The sequence below is a fragment of the Acipenser ruthenus genome, chromosome 10 (assembly GCF_902713425.1).
Source record: "Acipenser ruthenus chromosome 10, fAciRut3.2 maternal haplotype, whole genome shotgun sequence".
In the NCBI taxonomy this organism is placed as follows: domain Eukaryota; kingdom Metazoa; phylum Chordata; class Actinopteri; order Acipenseriformes; family Acipenseridae; genus Acipenser; species Acipenser ruthenus.
Genome location: NC_081198.1, coordinates 8,983,130 through 9,003,710, shown reverse-complemented (window position 1 = coordinate 9,003,710; position 20,581 = coordinate 8,983,130). Strand labels below are relative to the sequence as shown.

The 20,581-nt window shown below is 37.3% G+C and overlaps 2 protein-coding genes across 5 annotated transcripts; one reads left to right on the top strand and one right to left on the bottom strand.

The window, feature by feature from the left end:
- The first annotated feature begins 44 nt into the window (after positions 1-44).
- On the top strand, positions 45-14,976 carry LOC117409707 (kelch-like protein 20). 4 transcript variants are annotated; one of them, XM_059031678.1, is made up of 12 exons: positions 45-110; positions 1,972-2,024; positions 3,715-4,291; positions 7,183-7,341; positions 7,990-8,084; positions 9,830-9,945; positions 10,549-10,732; positions 11,019-11,162; positions 11,329-11,462; positions 11,606-11,814; positions 12,181-12,287; positions 12,594-14,976. In XM_059031678.1, exons 2-12 carry the CDS (start codon positions 2,002-2,004, stop codon positions 12,676-12,678), a joined length of 1,833 nt encoding a protein of 610 aa, XP_058887661.1. In that variant the 5' UTR covers positions 45-110; positions 1,972-2,001; the 3' UTR covers positions 12,679-14,976. The 4 variants fall into 4 exon arrangements, with proteins under 4 accessions (XP_058887661.1, XP_033871911.1, XP_033871908.1 ...); XM_034016020.3 differs by having other exon boundaries at positions 50-106; XM_034016017.3 differs by having other exon boundaries at positions 51-146.
- A 112-nt stretch (positions 14,977-15,088) lies between these two features.
- Positions 15,089-17,730, bottom strand: LOC117409753 (centromere protein L-like). Its single transcript, XM_034016021.3, has 5 exons — positions 17,535-17,730; positions 16,895-17,051; positions 16,352-16,600; positions 15,542-16,084; positions 15,089-15,267 (listed from the first exon to the last, which is right to left on the bottom strand). The coding sequence occupies exons 1-5, from the start codon at positions 17,552-17,554 to the stop codon at positions 15,193-15,195; spliced, it is 1,044 nt and encodes a 347-aa protein (XP_033871912.2). The 5' UTR covers positions 17,555-17,730; the 3' UTR covers positions 15,089-15,192.
- Between the last annotated feature and the right edge of the window lie 2,851 nt (positions 17,731-20,581).

The following is a 20,581-nucleotide window of genomic DNA, read 5'->3' as shown; positions in this document are numbered from 1 at the left end:
ACGGAACTAATTTTATCACCTCGTTTATAGGTTTTGTTTCTAGGAGGACGCTTTATACCGTGTGTCTGTTTCCTGTTGATGGGGGACTTGTGGAGGAGGAAGGAGGGTTGGTTGGTTGGAGACTAAATATTTTTTAAGGATCGTCCGTGAGTGACAAGAAGTAACTGTTTGAAAGGATTGTATTTCACATTGTAGACTCGAATGATTAAATATAAATATAAATATTGATAAAGTGATTATCTATTTGATAATATTAAATTCACTGTGATCCGGGCTAGTTGTTTTGAAACTGGATTTAAATCTGTAATAATTTCAAAACAAATGTGCGTGGAAAAGAAAACAATACCCTACACACTACATAGTGTCTGTTAAGATGTTAAAGCATTATTAGAAAAAATAGATATAATGTTGTAGCGGCAAGATTTGTGAAAAACATAAGTTACTTGTAAAATTCAGTATGGTATGAACTTGAAATAATAACAAATCTGGTCAAGAAGTAAAAACGTGGATGTGGTATAATTTGTTCACATTAAGATAAGTAATCCTGTATATTGGTTTTTAAATTGTAATAAATAAAATGCACAATGTATGTATTTATTTATCAGGAAGCTAAATGTGGTAAACAACAATACCAGTGTACGGGTAAGACTTCCATTGTCTGTAAACGGAGATGTCAGAGCTTCCTTTTTTTTACATAATTAGCAGAAAGTATATGGTTTTTCCTATAAAATATCAATGAAACAAAACACGTGAACGGTCCTGGTTATACTGCACATTTTTTATATTTTAGATATGTAAACTATCATAATATGATCAGTTTTTTGGTGCACATAGCCCAATTTATTATTATAAGTACAGTATGGACTAACAGTAGGCAGTTCCACATAAATTCTTAGTCTTCAAAGTAGAATACAGTTTGGTTGTTAGATTTTGTATGTTATTGATGGAAATAAAAAAAAATGCTGATTTTAAAACCCAGAAAAACATTATGGTCCTGTTGAATTGTCAGTTGCACCATTACAGTGCTGTGTTAAATTAGAAACAGCCAGTGTTGATCAGTGAGCCACGTTTGTTTTCTTGGTAGATGTGGTTGCAGTCAGCTAAGATTTCCACAATTGTCCTTTTTGATTAAAAAGCTAGTTTGTACAGTACCATTATGTTACTTCATCTTGGCCTCCAACTCAACATAAAGTATTTTTCCAGGAAGATTTATCTTGGTGAAACATGGAATCTGTCACTGCCAATGGCAGTTTGCATTATTACAGTAGTCATCATCACCTCGACTGGTTCATCTCTTATTTTATTCTGGAGCAGTTACAATGCCATAATTACTTCACGTCCTGCCAGGGCTTAAAACAGATATAACATAAGCGATGTTGGATTATTAAGTAAGCAATAGGCTCAGTAACAATATTTAATTTCTTTGGAACAACAGAAGATAAAGGCATATAGCCTTCCAATCTGTAATAATTTTTTGTTTGTTTGTTTTTTTGTTTAGTATTTCATAAGTCTGCTGTTTATTTTATTTTATAACACTACCTTGGTGTTTTCCTATTCATAATACTAATTAATAATGAAAGTTTAAATTTAAATAAAGAATAATCACACACACGAACCACCCGAACAACGTCCCGGCACAAAAGTCAAACAATAGTAGTGGTTTTAGGCTTTTTTCATGGCAACTGTGAATTTTGTTGAGCATTTTAAATGACTTTATTGACTTTGTTTTACTGTGCAGCTATCTATCATAATTTAGTATTATTTTTCCCCCTCCACTATTAACATAACTGTGCCTTGTCTGCAGTGAATGTTTTCTTTTTCAATCATAATACTTGAATGGGGATTGGTTAGCACTGGCAGCCAGTGCACATTTTCCTTTGATCTGAATTCTTCATAAGATGCAGCTCTTCAGGCAACACCCACTTGTGATATTGGATAACCTTTGCTTACAGTACATTTTTATCCCAACAGGTGAGGGACAGAAGGTTCTCTGTTCAGTGCATGGACGGAAAGCCAATGCGCAGGTAAGAATGACGTTCCGCTGGGCTTGCATGCTATGTTTGACTCTATTTGAAAATATCCTTTTAAAAAATTCTTATAATAACACATAATCAATTAGGTTGTGGTATTAGGTCACCATATTCATTTTTTTTTCACTTACCTTTTTATGACATAAAATAATTTTGAGTGGTAGGACAGGTTTGTTGCTCCCATATGGAATTTTAATATATTTCCATATTATTAATTAGTATTTATCCAAAGTGACTTACAGAGACTATGGGGTGAACTATGCATAAACAACTGCTCCTGCAGAGTCACTTACAGTAGGACCTCAGTTTTACATCTCATCCTTCCTGCAAACTCAAAATACCTCTTAACCAGCAGACTCCACAGATGTGATGGTTGTCAATTTTCTTTTTAAACTCAACTGAGTTGATAATGGCCCTTGTTAAAGGTGGTAACGAAGCTGGTAATTCTAGAAGTGTTAAGCTTGCCAGTATGCCTGCAATTTCAGTGACCGTCAAAGCAAGTTATATACACCACTGCACGAATATAGAGTACTTTGCAGCTGTTGGATTTTCCATGCACTAGAGCTAAGCTAGACCTTTTATAAGACAGGACCGTCATAGCCAGTTGAAATGAAGAAATAATTTATTTACAACTGAGTACAATTATTGTATTTGTTTTTTTAAAGAACCAAGAGGTGTTTATTTCATTAAACATTTTCAGAATTGTATGCAATGTTAGTTTAAGTGCCTCCCTTTGCTGTGTATTGGGCAGAGTAAAATAAGGATCTAAAATGCTTGCTGTAAAGGAAACCGTTTTGATCAGACAGGGAAGGCTATTAAACTAGAGTAGCTGTGACCTGAATCCCTGGCTTTGAAAGCTTCCAAAGCGTAAAGCAAAGCAAAGCTCTTCATTGTGCTCAGATACAGTACTATGCATTATAAATCAATGTGAAAAAATAACATGAGTTATAGCTGGAGTAAAATGTCTACTGAGACACAAGCTGTAACTTGATCTTGTATAGCGGACTGTGGCCTTTCAGCTGTGCGTATGTCAGTCCTTTGCTAAATGAATGCAAGCTGGTTGCTTTGTGTTAATAACCCCCACACCCCCTCTACCCAAACAAATATCTTGAGTTGTAAAGTAGCAGCTGATTGGAACTTCGGTAGCAACAGGATACAGTAGTTGTAACTGGATTTCATGAACTCCCAGGATTGAGCTGTCGGAGAGAGAGAGAGACCAGTGGAGGAAGGGTACTGCACTTGTTCTGCTGTACCGAACTGTCATTTTTTGTGCTTAATGAACACAAGATTGAGATGACAGAGGAAGCAGAGATGGACTTTACAACTAGTGACCTGTAGGTTGTATAAAATAAAGTACAAAAGTAAATAAATAAACATTAGGTGCATGTTAGTGCTGCTAGAATTTTTGCCTCTTCCTTATATCTAACCAATTGTGACTGTCTTGATAGCTGGGAAGTCTTTAGGAAATATTCAAGTCATAGTTTTAAGTCACTGCAAACCTGTATGGTTGGCAAGTATTATACTTTTGATCTAAAGTTGCCATGTCATCCTCTTATCTGTCTGCTTAGATTCTAAAGGGAAGTAAGAATACTTTAATGTAATAAGGTCTCTACTACTTGCCCAATCTGGTAATGCCTTAAAATACTAATAGTTATCTCTGTGCTGCAAACCCCTTACTCCCTAGGTGTATCAGTGCATACCCAGCAGATACCACCGGAATGGACATCACCAGCCGATGCACCCTTGGCGACCCCAACAAGCTGCCAGAGGGAGTGCCACAGCCGGCGCGAATGCCCTATGTGTCAGACAAGCACCCACGGCAGACTCTAGAGGTTATCAACCTGCTGCGCAAACACCGGGAGCTATGTGACGTGGTCCTGGTGGTGGGCGCTAAGAAAATCTATGCCCACCGCGTGATCCTGTCGGCTTGCAGCCCTTACTTTCGCGCCATGTTTACAGGTGAGCTGGCTGAGAGCCGGCAGACGGAGGTGGTGATCCGTGACATTGATGAGCGTGCCATGGAGCTCCTCATCGACTTCGCCTACACCTCGCAGGTCACTGTGGAGGAGGGAAACGTGCAAACCCTGCTCCCTGCTGCCTGCCTTCTGCAGCTGGCTGAAATCCAGGAGGCCTGCTGCGAGTTCCTCAAACGGCAGCTAGACCCCTCCAACTGCCTGGGCATCCGTGCCTTCGCTGACACCCACTCCTGCCGTGAGCTGCTGAGGATCGCAGACAAGTTCACTCAGCACAACTTCCAGGAGGTAAGCCTTTCATCGGTGGAAATGTCTGTGCTGCACATATGTAAGGTTTCAAAAGAATTAGCTGAAAAATAAACACAAAGGCTGGATCATAATTGTTTCCTGCTTCTGTCATTCAGAGAGTGTGTGAAGTTGTTTGCACACTTATTTTATAAAAAAAAAATAATAATAATAATAATCCTGGTCAGTGCAACTTAAGCCTTTTCATACTTTTGGTAATGAAATCTGAGCAATGACTAAGTAAAGTGCTTAGTTAGCAGGGATCTCAATCACAATGTGTTGAACTTAAGATAGCAAAAGCCTTTAGTGTTGTTTCAGAAGCTGCAGTGCAAAGAAAGTGTTTATTTTTATTTTTATTTGTGCTGCTGTAAATCTATAGTAATGGTTGAATACAGAGTAAAACTAGAACAATAAACAATACTGTATAAAATCTGCACAACACAGTATAATTGAGTAAGTCTAGAGTGGACTCTTGTCTGTAGACATGAGTTAAGGGCTTTGTATGTTATAACGTTCAGGGCATGATGTGTTTTGGCAGAACGGAACCACTGAAGCACTTCAGTCAGTGTTTTAATTCCAGTATTGTTGAAACAAGCTCATTATTGTCAATACATGCTGCAGTTGCTGGGGTTAACATACATAAAAGCTACAAAGTGAAAACAGTTGCTGCATGCTGCTGTATCTCTTTTAGTCATTGATTTTGACACAGCTATCATCATAAAGCAAATGGTGCTATACAGTCAATTATGACAGCAGTTGACAGCAATCTATGGAAAGTGCTTTCACATCCCAAAGGAAATCTGGATTGCTTTATGTTTAGGTGTAAGTGGCATTTTGACTAGATTTCAAGAAACACTCTATTGAATCTCAGAAATTTGAACACACTTGATAGAGGGAGTCTCATTAGTGTAATTTAACCTTTTTTATTGCCAATACTTGTATAACTCATACCTACTGTCGTCATTGTTTTCTGAGTCAGACCAGCTGCAACTGTATTTTAAACCGACTTTTGTTTTGCTGCTACATCTCACAATATTACACAGACCAGATATTCACAGCATTCACAACCTTTACTTTTAACAATATGTTTATCTTGCACCTCCTGCCAGGATGTTACAACAAACAAGCCCATTGAGTCTTTCAAGAATTGCACACATGTCTATGCAGTCTGTTTAAATTAGCTATTGTATTGGGGCTCTTTTTGGAAATGATTCCGGTTATGGTTCATTCATAATTGTCAGAGCTCATGGTTATCGAAGGAAATTATTATTCTGAGCAAGGAAATCAAAAGGAACTTTTAAATGCAAAGATAATAAACATGGAATAAATTGAAGGCTAGACTACCAAAACAACGGGTAGAAATAAGCTATTTCTCGAGACTGCCCACCTGCATTGGCAAATTCGGTATGGCAGATAATACACAAATACGTGCCCAGAAAACTACGCTGTGTTTATTTGAGTGTGCCTCAGGTTTTTGTCGGCTGTAAACACTTCCCAGAATTAGATGGAAGGGATGCATTTTTCAATAAGCTGTGTTTGACAGCCTTCAAGTTTTAGGTTTGTCACCTGATCTTATTTCATGGTAGCAGGCAAAGGTCTGTTACCCACATGGATCTGCAGCGTGGTGACTAATTATAACCAGATTAACACGTCCTGGTTAGAGAAACATTTTGGATACAAGGTGCTAACATCCTCCCCCCTAGACATTACATTTCTTCAGTACCTTATTGATATTTTACGTTGTTTACATGATCAGACGTTACAATGGGCGTCTGCTAAGAAATAAATAATAATAATAATAATAATAATAATAATAATAATAATAATATTATTATTATTATTTATTTCTTAGCAGACGCCCTTATCCAGGGCGACTTACAATTGTTACAAGATATCACATTATACATTATTTCACATTATACAGATATCACATTATTTTTACATACAATTACCCATTTATACAGTTGGGTTTTTACTGGAGCAATCTAGGTAAAGTACCTTGCTCAAGGGTACAGCAGCAGTGTCCCCCCACTGGGGATTGAACCCACAACCCTCCGGTCAAGAGTCCAGAGCCCTAACCACTACTCCACACTGCTGCCCTAATATAATAATAATGAGCAAGATTAAAACCTAAAAAATACATTAGTAATTTTGTAATATTGCAATTTGTTACGGAACAACAATTAAGGACTAGATTATACAAGTAGTGTGTCACAATCTGACAAAACAGAGTAGAATGTTTTAAAAGCCTAAGGGGCATTGTGAGAATACTGAGATCAGCAGTCTTGGTTTTGATCAGTATATCTCTGCAGGCAAATGTATGTATTAATGTTTTGCATCACAAATGTGAAGAGACTGCATGAAGCAGTAAAATCTTATTGACTGGATGAGTAATTCAAAACTTATTTAAATGCAAGTACTATGTAATTGCTTCAGTTTGCATTCCTTTTTAAAATATTTAAGTTATTTTTTTCCCCAAAATTTAATAGGTTACTGTAGTACTGGAATATAGAAGTCTTATATTCCTTGTTATCTGATAAGAGCAATGCTTCCAAATTCTGTCTGCTTCGATTGCCCATCATCACTGCACTGATACACACTGGTGATTCCTGTATTTCTACACTAGTCACATCTCTGTGCCAGTGGGAGTTTTATTGCAGTCATGCTGGTTTCTATATTTAGGAACCTCATTCAAGTTTAGTCTATAAAGACCACCTGTGGAACGTTCAGTATACAGCATTCATTGAATTGAAGTCTGTATGTAATATGCTGGTTGTCAAGCACTTGACTGATGGCTTTCTACATAGGGAAGCCGATCATTAACAGGTGGGGATGTCAGCCTGCCTTTAGGAGGACTGTATTTGGAATAACTCTGTTTAATTCCATTTTTTTAGGTAATGGAGAGTGAGGAGTTTATGCTGCTGCCATCCAACCAACTGATCGATATTATTTCAAGTGACGAGCTAAATGTGCGCAGTGAGGAGCAGGTGTTCAGCGCAGTGATGGCCTGGGTGAAATACAGCATTCAAGAAAGACGTCCCCAGCTACCACAGGTGAAGGCATTACAATATCCAGCTGGTGTGTGCAGAGAAAGATCAAGGTGCCTCACCAGCTACTGGTTCCCCTATAACTGTAGTGTATTGAGCCGTCACAGTGACAAGTTGTCTGCACTTTAGACACATACAGTAAAGATCTTGTAGGTCTACACAACACCATGTAGTGTGAATAAACTTGTTACATATTGTTCCTGTCTTATGTTTTGTACATTTAACTTTGGATCAATAAGAAAAGGTTTTCAGCACAGATGCATATCCATCTACATGTGGCCTTTACAACACCTGCTGCTCAAATTGAATGCATATTGTTGGAACAGAATATCAGCATAAGCGTTGTTCGAGGATATGAAATGCTGGTTTTGCATTGATGTAAAGGCTGCACAGTGTTTAATATCCCTTTTATTAATAAGCAGCATAAGCCATAAGCATAGCCTTAAAATGAAGCAACATGTTTTTTTTGTGCGGACAGTACAACAGTAGTGTTAACAAGTGTTAACAGTAGACTCCAATTTTTAAAGGTTGTAAAGAATAGCCAAGCCCTTAGTGATACAATAAAGTTCATAACAGAGCATTTATTAGAGCATTTTGTTATGTATGAGATTTGTTCTGAAAAGAAATAATGCTGTTTAATGTTGTTTCCATCAGGTGCTGCAGCATGTTCGATTACCCCTCCTTAGCCCGAAGTTCTTAGTTGGGACAGTGGGATCGGATCCCCTTATAAAGAGTGATGAGGAGTGCAGGTACTATTTTAATAGGTTATCATAGTATGCAGTAGCAAACGCATTCTCTATTGGCTGCAAACTATTTTGCATTTACAGCAACTGTTTGACCCCCTGTTGGAATTCTTATTCAGTCATGTACCTGTTTTTCTACACTCTAATTGCATGGCTAGTTTCTAATCCTAAATGACTGAATCTCGCGTACAGCTTTTTTAGTATGAAGGAGAATCCTCTTTAAATACCTCTTGAGAAATGGTAGCTCACTGTGGGTCCCCTGTGCTTCTGGAGTTGCAAGAGGGTTTGGTTTGGTTTCAAACATTGCCTGCTCAGCTGCACGCACTGAATGCAGCTCAGGTTACTAGTAGAGTTACTAGTACTAGTAAAGGTTACTTTAACTTGACTTATTAGGCCCAGTAGAAAAATAATACCTCCAAATAAAGCAACCGTCTGAAATATATTTATATAGGGTGTCCCTCCTTATTTCTATCCTGCAATTGGGTCATTGCAATTCATGTGGACAGTAGAGGTGTTTCTTGCATTTGTGGTTAATAACACACTATTCGTGATGGCGAAATGGTTCCAAAGAAAAGCTTGTAACTGCTGCCCCACAAGGTGAAAATGTGTCTGAAGAACCTTTGACCTAATCTTTCTCCATATGGGGGTATGACCTAGACCGATAACATTTTAAAGCTTGTTTCAAGGGCTTTCCATCAGAAATTATTTGACGTAAGTCATTGACATATGGACGAGAGCAACCCACCTTTGTATCCTTAAGCTGGAACAACCTTAATGCACAAGAGAAAATAAAACTACCTGTATAATTAAATTAGGACAGGAAAATAATGTTACTCTGCTCTGTGTGGAACTCTGCTTGTCAACTGGGGACATGTTACTTTGTGATCTGTGCTGCTTACTTTAGTAGAGATTGTCCATAATGTTACACACCTAATACAGCTGTAGTAATTGGTAATCTGAAAGTCCAAACTGTAAAAAGGTTGAATGGTTTGGTGAAGTATTTACTTGCATTTATGAAAAGTGGTAATGTACTGCACCTGCTCAAATATTATGTGATGTGTTGCATAGAACAATGGCTCATCATTTTTTTTTATGTGCTGTTTTATTTTAAAACAAATTGATGGAAGAGAACTAGCATAAAATCAATAATGATAAATAGTTGCATAGATCTACATTTGCATTTTGATGATTTAAAATGTAACACCAGCCAGATCACTGCTTGTCTAACGCAGGCCTTTAAACATACTGATCAGAACCTCACCCGGGAGCCGTAAGCCAGTCCCTGTGCTACTAGTAAAGCTCATGTCATTATCCTATTTCCTGTGCTGCAGTGCATTTCTATTCATTTAGTTCTTAACTGCATCTAATCCTTTATATTGGTGGCTTTGAGAGCAGCCAGGCAGCTGTCAGTGGAATTTAAGTTTTAATAATAATAGTAATATCCCAAGATTAGTCTCCCAGCATCCATTAGCTAGCATGCTGTATCTAAGCTGAGGTTACAAACTGAAGTGCTGTTCAGTATTGCAAGCCAACAAATTAACTAATGCTGTATGTGAAACATTCTCTGATGACTTAAAGATTAAATGCTTGAGGGTTTACATTGCCGGGAAATGTTAAGTGGAAATTCCTATTAAATGTATTTAGCATTGAAGAAAAAAGAACCACAGTCTACTACAGGAATCGATATAGTCTTACAGTGAGGGAATAGGGGAACAATTATTGATTAACAAGTTTAAATTGTTGTAAAACAGAGACCTGGTTGATGAAGCCAAGAACTACCTGCTCCTACCTCAAGAACGCCCCTTAATGCAGGGACCAAGAACGCGTCCACGAAAGCCCATCCGCTGTGGAGAGGTTCTTTTTGCAGGTGGGTGTTGTTGAGAATTTTTATACGCTGGGCTATGACAAAAGTCAGGAACAGATGCTTGCAACCACCACTTCATCACTGGTGACAAGAGAAAAACAGATTAACATGTTTCCTGCACTACTTTGAGATGAGGGACTTATTTAAGACAGTGTCATTGGATGCCTTTTTTCAAGATGTGTGTAACACCTCTCTTAAGAGGCTGAGAAAGAAGAGGAGTGGAGTGGAGTTATCTGCATTACCTTTCAAGCCTCTTTGGCATTCAAACAAAAATTCTAGATTGGATGCATGTGCAGGATGACAAGTCTTTACCCAGTGTTAGAACCAATGACCTCATTTCCAGGGCGTTGACACTGTAAAATTGGAAAACAGACAGGGCAGCTGTTTCTCTCCACGGAAATCAAAATAGATAAAATAGGATAACATGCAAAAATTACATATATTGCCCAAACGCAATAGACTTATATGTCTAATTGTATTAGTTATAGGTGGACAATGAACATTTTATCCATGACTACAACATTTTTTAGCTTTTCTATAAACATTTGAATACTGTCTTTGCATATAGCTTTGTACATACCATAATTGGTACCTAATGTCTTCCAGTTGGAGGCTGGTGCAGTGGGGATGCAATTTCCAGTGTGGAGCGATACGACCCCCAAACAAATGAATGGCGCATGGTGGCTTCAATGAGCAAGAGACGCTGTGGAGTTGGTGTGAGTGTCCTGGATGATCTCTTGTATGCAGTAGGAGGACATGACGGCTCTTCGTATCTTAACAGTGTAGAAAGGTAAGTTAAGTGTTATTCACGTATTAGTGAAATTATTCTTGGTACTTTAATTGATCTGAACAGAGCTGCCATAATTAAGAGTCTCTTGGGTCTGCTACATCAATTCTGCTAGATACGTTTTAAAGTGAACATACATGTAGAGGTGACACAGTTTTTATGCAAAAAGATAAGAAAAACATTGGGTTTTTTTCCATTTCCATATAAACAGTATTGCATAACCACTGCTGAACTTTGATTCTGATGCTCAGACTTTACTTGGAAATCATGTGTTATTTTCCCCTCTCAGGTACGATCCCAAGACAAACCAGTGGAGCAGTGATGTGGCCCCCACCAGCACCTGCAGGACCAGCGTTGGAGTGGCCGTCCTTGGAGGGTATCTGTATGCAGTGGGAGGGCAGGACGGGGTCTCCTGTCTCAACATTGTTGAAAGGTAAAGGCATACAAATACTAGTAGGCGTAATCAAGTGTTAGCTTAGAAAAAATATGCTTCCATTATTATGTAACATGCATTTAATATATAATTACATGTATATGACATAATGCTACTCATAAAGAAATGTCCACAAACATGGAAGTTTTACTTTTTCCCCCTGTAGGTATGATCCTAAGGAGAACAAGTGGACACGGGTCGCCTCAATGAGTACCAGACGTCTGGGAGTTGCAGTTGCAGTGTTAGGAGGGTTCCTCTATGCAGTAGGGGGGTCGGACGGGACGTCCCCTCTCAATACCGGTGTGTAGCACGTTTATGAAAAATAAATTATCTTGGGCCAGCATTAAGGCACAACAGGTCATTACCATCAGATAACCACTCTAATAGTAGTGCCGCAAGCCTTGAGCTATTTTAAGACATTTATAAGCTCTTCTCTTTCTTAGTTGAGCGCTACAACCCTCAAGAGAACCGTTGGCACACTGTGGCGCCAATGGGAACCCGTCGTAAGCATCTGGGCTGTGCAGTGTACCAGGACATGATCTACTCTGTGGGAGGACGAGATGACACCACGGAGCTCAGCAGCGCAGAGAGATACAACCCCAGAACCAACCAGTGGTCTCCTGTGGTGGCCATGACTTCAAGAAGGAGTGGGGTAAGTCTGATTGGATGGCTATGCTGGTTGATTTCGTGCTCGAAACCGACACAATTTCTTAAAATCATGTCGCATGTAAATTCAGTTTATGCATACAGACTCAGAGGCATGTTTAGTAAAGAACATTTTAAATTTATAAGTTGATGATCAAAGTGGACAGTTCTTTTAAGGTCTTCTACAATAGTCCCGTCCCCCTGTATTCCGTTATGTGTACATAAATAAAGTCGAACACATCTCAAATACAATAAAACTAAAGTGGAGTTGCAGTTTTATTATATAATATTTTTGATACTGTTTGTTTATTTTGTATGCATCAGCATAGCTGGAAACACAAAAACTCATTTCTGTGCATTCCTTTTGTTTCAGGTTGGTTTAGCTGTAGTAAATGGACAGTTAATGGCAGTTGGAGGCTTTGATGGTACAACATACCTGAAAACCATTGAGGTGTATGATCCTGATGCTAATACATGGAGGTAAGCAGTTGCTGCCACCTACTGGTTCACATGTTAAATGTAAAAACCTTAAATTTGTCTGAATGCAAGCGTTCATGCATTGGATGTTTTTGTTAAAAAAAAAAAAAAACTTTGAGATTGACGTAATTCTTTAATAATGATAAGGTTTCTATTTCTGACCTCTCCCCCAGAACAGGGCAATATACAAGGATACATTTTCCCCTTTGTCCGAGTCAAGCCATAAATACTTTTACATTCTGTTAATGTATATGGATTCATATAAATTAGTTGTTTTATTTTTTAAATCACTTTTTTGTATTTCTCTAGGCTTTATGGTGGAATGAACTATCGCCGGCTTGGTGGTGGAGTAGGGGTAATTAAAATGACTCACTGTGAATCTCATATATGGTAACCCTTGTGCCTCCACATCTTGAGCTGCTTATCAGACATGTTATCCACATGTATAATAGATTATACAAAAAAAAAAAAATGAATACAAATGTAAAAACATTTAAGTGACACAACCTGGATTTATACCTGAATGATCCCTGCAGTGCAAGATGTCCAAATGATCCATCCGTGGAGTTTCTATGCACTTTTATTGACTGGAGTGCACCTTTGACTGCATTTTAGTGCCTATATAGTGATGTCAGATTGCAGAAATTATGTTTTTATTTTGGATGCATTACCTGGCAAAGGACTGAAGACTTTATGAACAGTTGCTGGATAGGGACAATATTTATTTGTTTTTATGCATTCACACTTTAGATGCATTCTAAACCTATCCAGTGCTATATGATTGAATGCCAACATTAAGAAACAATCAAGATATATTCTGAAGACAAAATGTCATCACTCCTTACATACAGTGGATTCACCTTGCATGAGGCTGCCAAGGACTTGTCCTCTTTGCCAAGTGAAGAAGCAATATCGGTTGACTGAAGTCATTCAGCAAGACCATTTTATGCAATGATTAAATTGTTTGGAGTGTCTGTGAATATGGTTTGTTCCCTTAATTCTTGAAGGAGTATCGTCTCAGATGGGGCCTGGCCTTGTGGAATGCCTACTAGTTACATAAACCAGCTTAACCCTGCTATGCTTAATACAAAATGTGGGGTGGGGGCATTGTCTAATGGTTATTCTTTAATTTGCTCATCAGTCTTTTTTTTTTTTTTTTAGGATTATCAACATACAAGACACTGCTTACATATTTATTTTAGTTTTTAGTAGAACATCATTCATACTCTAATAGAGACAGGGTACTGTTTCATCAGTATCCTTTATCTCGTAAATGGAATAATTCATTTTTTTCCAGCTTTTAATTTCTAATATACACCGATTTGAAAATAGTCTTCTAACTGCAACATAAACATCTATCCTGTATTTGATATGTGCCCAATTTGAAAGATGTTCTGTAGCCAAGAATCAGCACATTTGATACTTTCTTTTTTGGTCTAGAGCACTGTAAAGTATCTCAAGTACAAGCCAGAATCAGTATTAAAACCATTAATATTTATTACTCATTGTCTAGGATGATACATTTCAACTTTCCAGGTAGGAAAGACGGTATAATAATTAATGCACAAATTCCATTAAGATGCCCCTATTTATGTTTGCATATTGGTCATTGGAAGATTCCTAATGTAGATGTGTGAAGTGCTGTGTGAGCTGGGAGGATATAGCATAATTGCATACTGATAAAATGTTACACTGCCATGTAATGTTTTACCGAGATATTCACAATGTAGTGGATGTTAATAGTCTGCTAATGAGGATGCAGGATTTTACCTGGACTAGTTGTGCATAGTGATTTAGAATTTTAGATTGATACTGGACATGTATATTTTGGATTTAAATTAAGACAGGACTCCCTTGACAAAAAGCAGTCATTTAATGATCAGATATTATTGTCTTTATAATTGTAAACCATTGCTATCGGCAATATTTGGTTAGTTCCGCAGTGGTAAAAACCAAATAATTGCATATCTAGGCAGATAAGTTATGCAATTTTAACCACTTTCTCACTTTAAGGGGAATAAAAGTTTGTCAAATTTAAGGAATGTAGTCTTTAGTTTAATTTGACTCAACATTGGTGGCTTTTTATATCATTAGATAGAAACTGTACAGCACAGACTGGAAAGTGTGGTCAGAGCTACCAGGTAAAACTTGTTCCCACTGATTAGGACTTGATAACTAGGTACTCTAATTAGTTTGCTATTTTCTTTCTGCTGCTTTTGTCCAGATCAATGTGATCAAATGCGTTGGGCCAGGGTCACAATGCGTCTGTGATTATACAGGATTTAAACCTATGATCTCCCAGGATTTTTTTGGTCAACACAATTGTCTCAGCTGTTGTGAATTTCATCCATAAATGCAATTATTTAACAGGGAAATTGGATTAAGCCTAAAACTAACAAGTCAGAATTGGGTGACACTTAAAAAGAAATGTACTGCACTACAACGGTGTATATAGTATTGTTACATTTAATATAAAGCTAGAAATGTGACTGAATATCTGACATGTCTGCTGATACAGAGCACATTATATCCTTTAACAAATCCACATCATTACCTGGCTGTTGAACAAAAAACATTAACTTGATTTTTATCTACACATTTTTTAATGTTATTGTTCTTGTATATAAATCTGAAATGTTTGTGCACAAAATAAGCTTCTGTAAATAAAATATTTACATTATTGTCAATTTAATTGAGCAGACAAGTTTACATGTAGTGAGCAAGATTCCCAATAAAAGATATCAGACAGAAATGTTCTAAGATGAAAAACCCACATTCACTAAAGAAAAAAGTAATAGAATATAATTACATTGGTGTAAGGACATGGGCACAACTTAATTTTATTATACATACAACAAGATAGAAGATGACAGTTCAAAGTTCAGAGAAGACCTTGTTCCTTAGAAGCCTAAATGGGCATCATTACAAATGCACTCTCTGTAAGAAGAGTCAGGATTCCAGGCATGTAGTGACTACTCATGAACTGCAAAATAATGAAAAAGCAAACAATTCAAAAGTTAAGCACATAGATATTAAATGTGATGAAACTTGTTTTGGAGATTGGTCAAGGTGATCTAAACTTTTGCATTTAAAGCTGTGGTGAGTGATGAATGTTAAAAAGAAATCTTTTGAACAAAATAGCTAAACCCTGTCTGAAAACAGAACTGACAGAGCCCCATTTGTTATAAACATTATACTCCTTTGCACATCAAAAGATAGATAAACATTAAACAAACCACTTGGTTAACACTGCTTACCTTTATTTTTCCATCTCTGTGAGCTGATCCAAGAGATGTGGACACATCAGTTAACTCCCCAGCTGACAAATGTATTTTAAAATGTCTGAAGAAATGGGACTCTAGACAGCTCATAAACTGGTCCACTTCCTCTATGGTCATTCTGACCTGATCCTGTCTGATGCTTCTCCACAACTCCCAAGCATCCCCTGGGTGGACAGTGAAGGAGACATTTAGTGGAGGACTACAAGGTAGACTCCAGGATAACTTCAGGTACCGGATGCCCATTTCAGGCTCACAGCCAGTCCACATTGCTGCTAACCAGCACAAGCTGTTGGAGCCAATGCGCAGTGGACCAAAGTTACAGTCAAAGGTCCTCTGGAACCAGGTGGTCACCAGGGCAGTCATAGTAGCAGCTCCATTAGCACAGAACAGGGGTAAACAGGTGAACTCTGGTGGCAGGGAGCTCAGGTATTCTGTATTCCCATTAACACAGGACAGCCATCCGCTCCATACCACTGTCTCAGCCGTGGCCTCAGTGGCAAATTTAGGCTTCGAACAAATCTGAAAAAAATATAAAATAAAATGAAGGGACAATCAGCATTGCTGTATTATAGTACTTCGTTGTTTCAGCTACTCCTTAAAAAAAACAAAAAAAAAAAAACAAACACACAACTGTAAAAATAAAACCAACCAAAAGATCTCTGCTTAAATACCTTCCCTTGAAGTACAGCATTTATGATTTTACTCCCTTAACATCTCTCAAACAATAAATGGTTACATGGTGCAACTGAAAATAGTATGTGGTTATTCCCACTCCCCACACTGTACCTGAAGGAAAACAGCCTCTGCATCCTCTTCAATTTCAGTCAATCCTTGGATTATGGAGAAGTTCACCTTGAAGTTGGTTTCAAGCCCCACCTCTACTGCAATACCCTTCTGTTTCTCTGCTACTATGAAGGCAGAGAGCTGCCTGGAATAGGACTTAAGCCCCGTGTATACAAACTTATATAATGGAGTCACATAATACAGATTCCAGTTCTTCTCGGTCAGTTTAGAAATCTGTTCTGGGTCTCTTTCCTAAATAATGGGGGAAAAAAAGCATAAGAATTAAGTTACCACTATTTTCATCTGACCTAAGTGTGTGCTATTACTCCTACCTATATCTAGTGACACATACTGAATTCCACCGTGAACAGTATCTCTAATTCACACGTAGCTATCCCACAATTCATAGATGTTAAGTTTTTCTGAGATCACCCTATGTGGGTATAATCTAGTAGCGATAATTTACAAGATGGAAGTTACATTGTTTCTAGTGAGAAAATAAATCAATCAAGTCGCATTGCATTGTTATCATTTCTTTTAACTCACCGATAGGTCACGTGCTTTAGGTACTTCCCTGCTGGTTGGGAGTTTCAGGGAAGTTAATTTGCCTTTACGCACAGATGTCAATCCTGCTCCCGCACCATAGCTTCGGTACAAGTTGTTTGCAGCTCGCTTGGGTGTAAAGTTATTACTGGGGGTCCCCCTGAAACGATAAGCGACCTTTTTAAAGATTACTGTGAAGTAGCCTTTTAAAAAAATACAAATAAAAGGGAGACACAGACGTTTGTTTTGTTTAGTGAGCTCATTACTCCAATGAGTCAAATGTATTTGTATTATGATGTGAGCGTTTCTATTGCCTGCGACAGTGAAGCTCACACAAGAGGATAGCCATCCAGTATCCACACACACAGCTAAAGGTGAGTTGCAGCGGCCAGACAACAATGTAGGCATTTCATAAACAAAAACTTGGTCAAAAGACACAAAACACAACAACAGACTATTCACATAGCACAGGAAACATTGCTTGATGTTCGATCATTCAAAAAAATATATGTCACGCAACAACATTTTAACTAAATCGATTTTGATGTACCGGCGGTAGCAGTGCCTTGATCCATTAACACACCCACTCGCATTGTTGTCTGACTAGTAGAAATGCATGGCTAAAGCAGACTTAAACACATACCTGCACGGAGTAGTCTCCATGGTCACCGATGGCGCTAGGAATTACAATAATAAAACAGCCCTCCCGACATGTACTGAGGTTTGTTTTCAGCGCTCTCTCTCCCTTCTCTGTCCAGTATTATTTGAACAGCGCGCTTTCCCATCATGCACCACGGTCAGGCCGAGGTAATCGAACTGAAACTGCCCAATGCCAAAGCAATTTATGAATCCCGAAAAACAGTGAATAATTCTTCGACCACTCAGCGTCAACAGACAACTATTTAATTAATTAGTTATGTATTTATTTAAAACACTGGGGCATTGCAGGACACCATTTGGATAGCAACAGCGAGGAACCGTAAAAATGCATATGTCAACTTTTAGAGAAAAATAACCTTAGAATAAAAATCTCATTCAAATTTAGAACTCATTAGGAAAGACGTTTTTCACCTATAATTGTGTATCGATACCAATAATATATTACGAAAACAATATGAAAGAAGTCTGCTGCAAAACAACCTATTACCGTAGATATCTCGATATTTACATTCTCCACTAGCTGCTCGATATATACTCAGAACTTGATTAGTAAAGTCTTGTCGAAAGAAAGGTAAAAGGTTACCATCACTCGTTTATTTTATTTCTAGTACTTTTGATCTTTTGGAAAAACAGTTTGCTATCGGAGTGTGGCTTTATTTTAAAATAATCTATGATTTACTGTGCATGTTTCTTGGAATTCGAAAAACGTCTCACATGTCTAATGAATCCCGTTGTTAAGCTGTAGGATAATGATTTTGTCATGTAGAATCAGTAATATTGTACATAAGATTCTTGTCAGCAATAAGACAAGAAAGCACGAATAGTTTAGGTTTAGTAAGGGAAAAGTGTTTTAGGCTCCCACTGCCCATATTATCAAATACCACGCAATGGATCTCGACCAATCACAGACTGTTCACAGAAGAACATGCCAGGTAAACCACAGTCAAGCGAGTTAACTAAGGCTTATTTTAACAATGTTCCTGTATATATTCCAATGCAGTACACCATTAATTGCCTTGTTTCTCGGCACTGAAACTGCATAATATAATGATTACAGTGAAGGTTTCGGTAACAACAAAAAATGCTTTACTATAGTATATAACCTGAATAATCAACATTACGTTCAGTTATGGTAAGCTTAAAAGGAACACGTTTACAAAACTGTGATAATAATCACTTTTAGACGGAGCTTACCCGTTTGTCTTTATGTCTCAGATAATGGTAATGATATGGCGCTGCATACCATTCTCTGTATACACTACTTGGTGTAAGTGTGAATTGCAGTTTGCATCTATAACAGATCATACATACTTTTTGATAATTGATCTTGTGTTCTAATGATCCTGGGGTTAAATCTGCATTAAGTGTTATTTCAGTATCAAAGGTATTTTGAGGGGTTTCGGGACTTGGAGAATGTATTAAAAGCTGACAAGGCTTAAGAAAAAGCTTTGCAGTCAGATTTATAGGTGGCTGTTTTGTATAGATTTTCTTACAGTTCTGAGTTTTGACTTGGAGTGCCTTTGTTTTTATTTTTTTAGACATGGTCTGTTTGTGATCCTGAGAGATTTCAGCAGTCATTTCAACACTTCAACCTTACTCTGTAATTATAAAACACTGAAATATAAAGCTTACTTTCTGAAAAAAATTCAATAAATAAAGATGTCAGAACAACAAAATACAATGTGTGTTGGCCATTCATTCAGTTCTTTCTCGTAATATTTAAAGTATATTATTTCATTTTGAGAGCTGGACCAATCAAGGTGATGTATTATTTATTTTGAATAATGACTTATGTAAATAAACAAAATATTGAAAGATGCGATATGTTGTTCTGTGTTATGTACCTTCATTTGAATAAGCAAAGTCATTTTAATGTCCGTCAATTTGAAAGGGCCTTATTCACAAAGCTTCAGCTAATAAAGTTTGTTTTTTATGATGCATGAAACTTGTCCACACTACCAGAAGGTATCATAAACATGACATTTTTAAAATAAAAAGCCCTTTTTAAGTAGGATAATTTGTTGTCAATGTGCATCGTTCAAGTCTATGAAAATTATTACCATAAGGCAACAGCTTACTAATTTGGTGGCCATGGATAAATCATGTATTTTAACCCCGCACAGCCAGTTTTTGTATTACCAAAGATGAACAACTTTTCAACATTTTCATGTGCTATATTTATTATGTGTTACTCTTTAATTTTGTGTTTGGTAAAAGAAGTAGCTTTTGTCCATACAAAAATACTAGGGAGATTTTGGCTTTGATGGATAGATGGATTCAATGGTACATATTTTGCATATCATTAAACATGCTTTTGAGATGAAAGGGCCCACTTTATTGTATTATTTGAACAGTAATAGTTGATATTCGTAACCATGTAGTAACTAAGAGTATAAGGTTCAATTTAATCTAGAATAAGGACTAATCTGCGTAATTTACTACTGTTGGGTGACTGTGTTTTGAATCCACTCCACACAGAATCAAAATTACATTTGCAGTTTACTTCCAACACAGTTCAATTTCTTTCTAATTAATTCTTCTACATGTCAAAAACATAATAAAAAAAACATGTTCAGGACCATGGATAGCTCCCAGTGTGTTTTTATTTTTTTTATTTTTTTTTTGCCTAACTTCATAATGGCCCACAACTTTAGTAAAGGTAATAATTATATACCACAACTCACCACTTTATACCCTTCCTTGTAATGAAAAGACAATGTTTGCTTTTGTAAATGGTGTAAACGTAAATGGTGTTCCTGTGCCAGTGCAATAGATGGCAGTATTGTTCCGTAAAACGGCCAGTATTGTATCCTCATACAGTGAGGAATTCATGAAAGAAGTCTAGAAGTCAACATATAACGTAATAAAAAATTAAAAACAAAAACCATCTGAAAAACTCAAATATTAATAATTCTGAAGACTGGGTTTGGATGCCTTTGAGTTTCAGACTTCATGGAACATTTCAGGCTTCTGAAGACAATCTAGCTTCATGAAACAACCACATACTTTAAATTATTTTAAATCACAAAC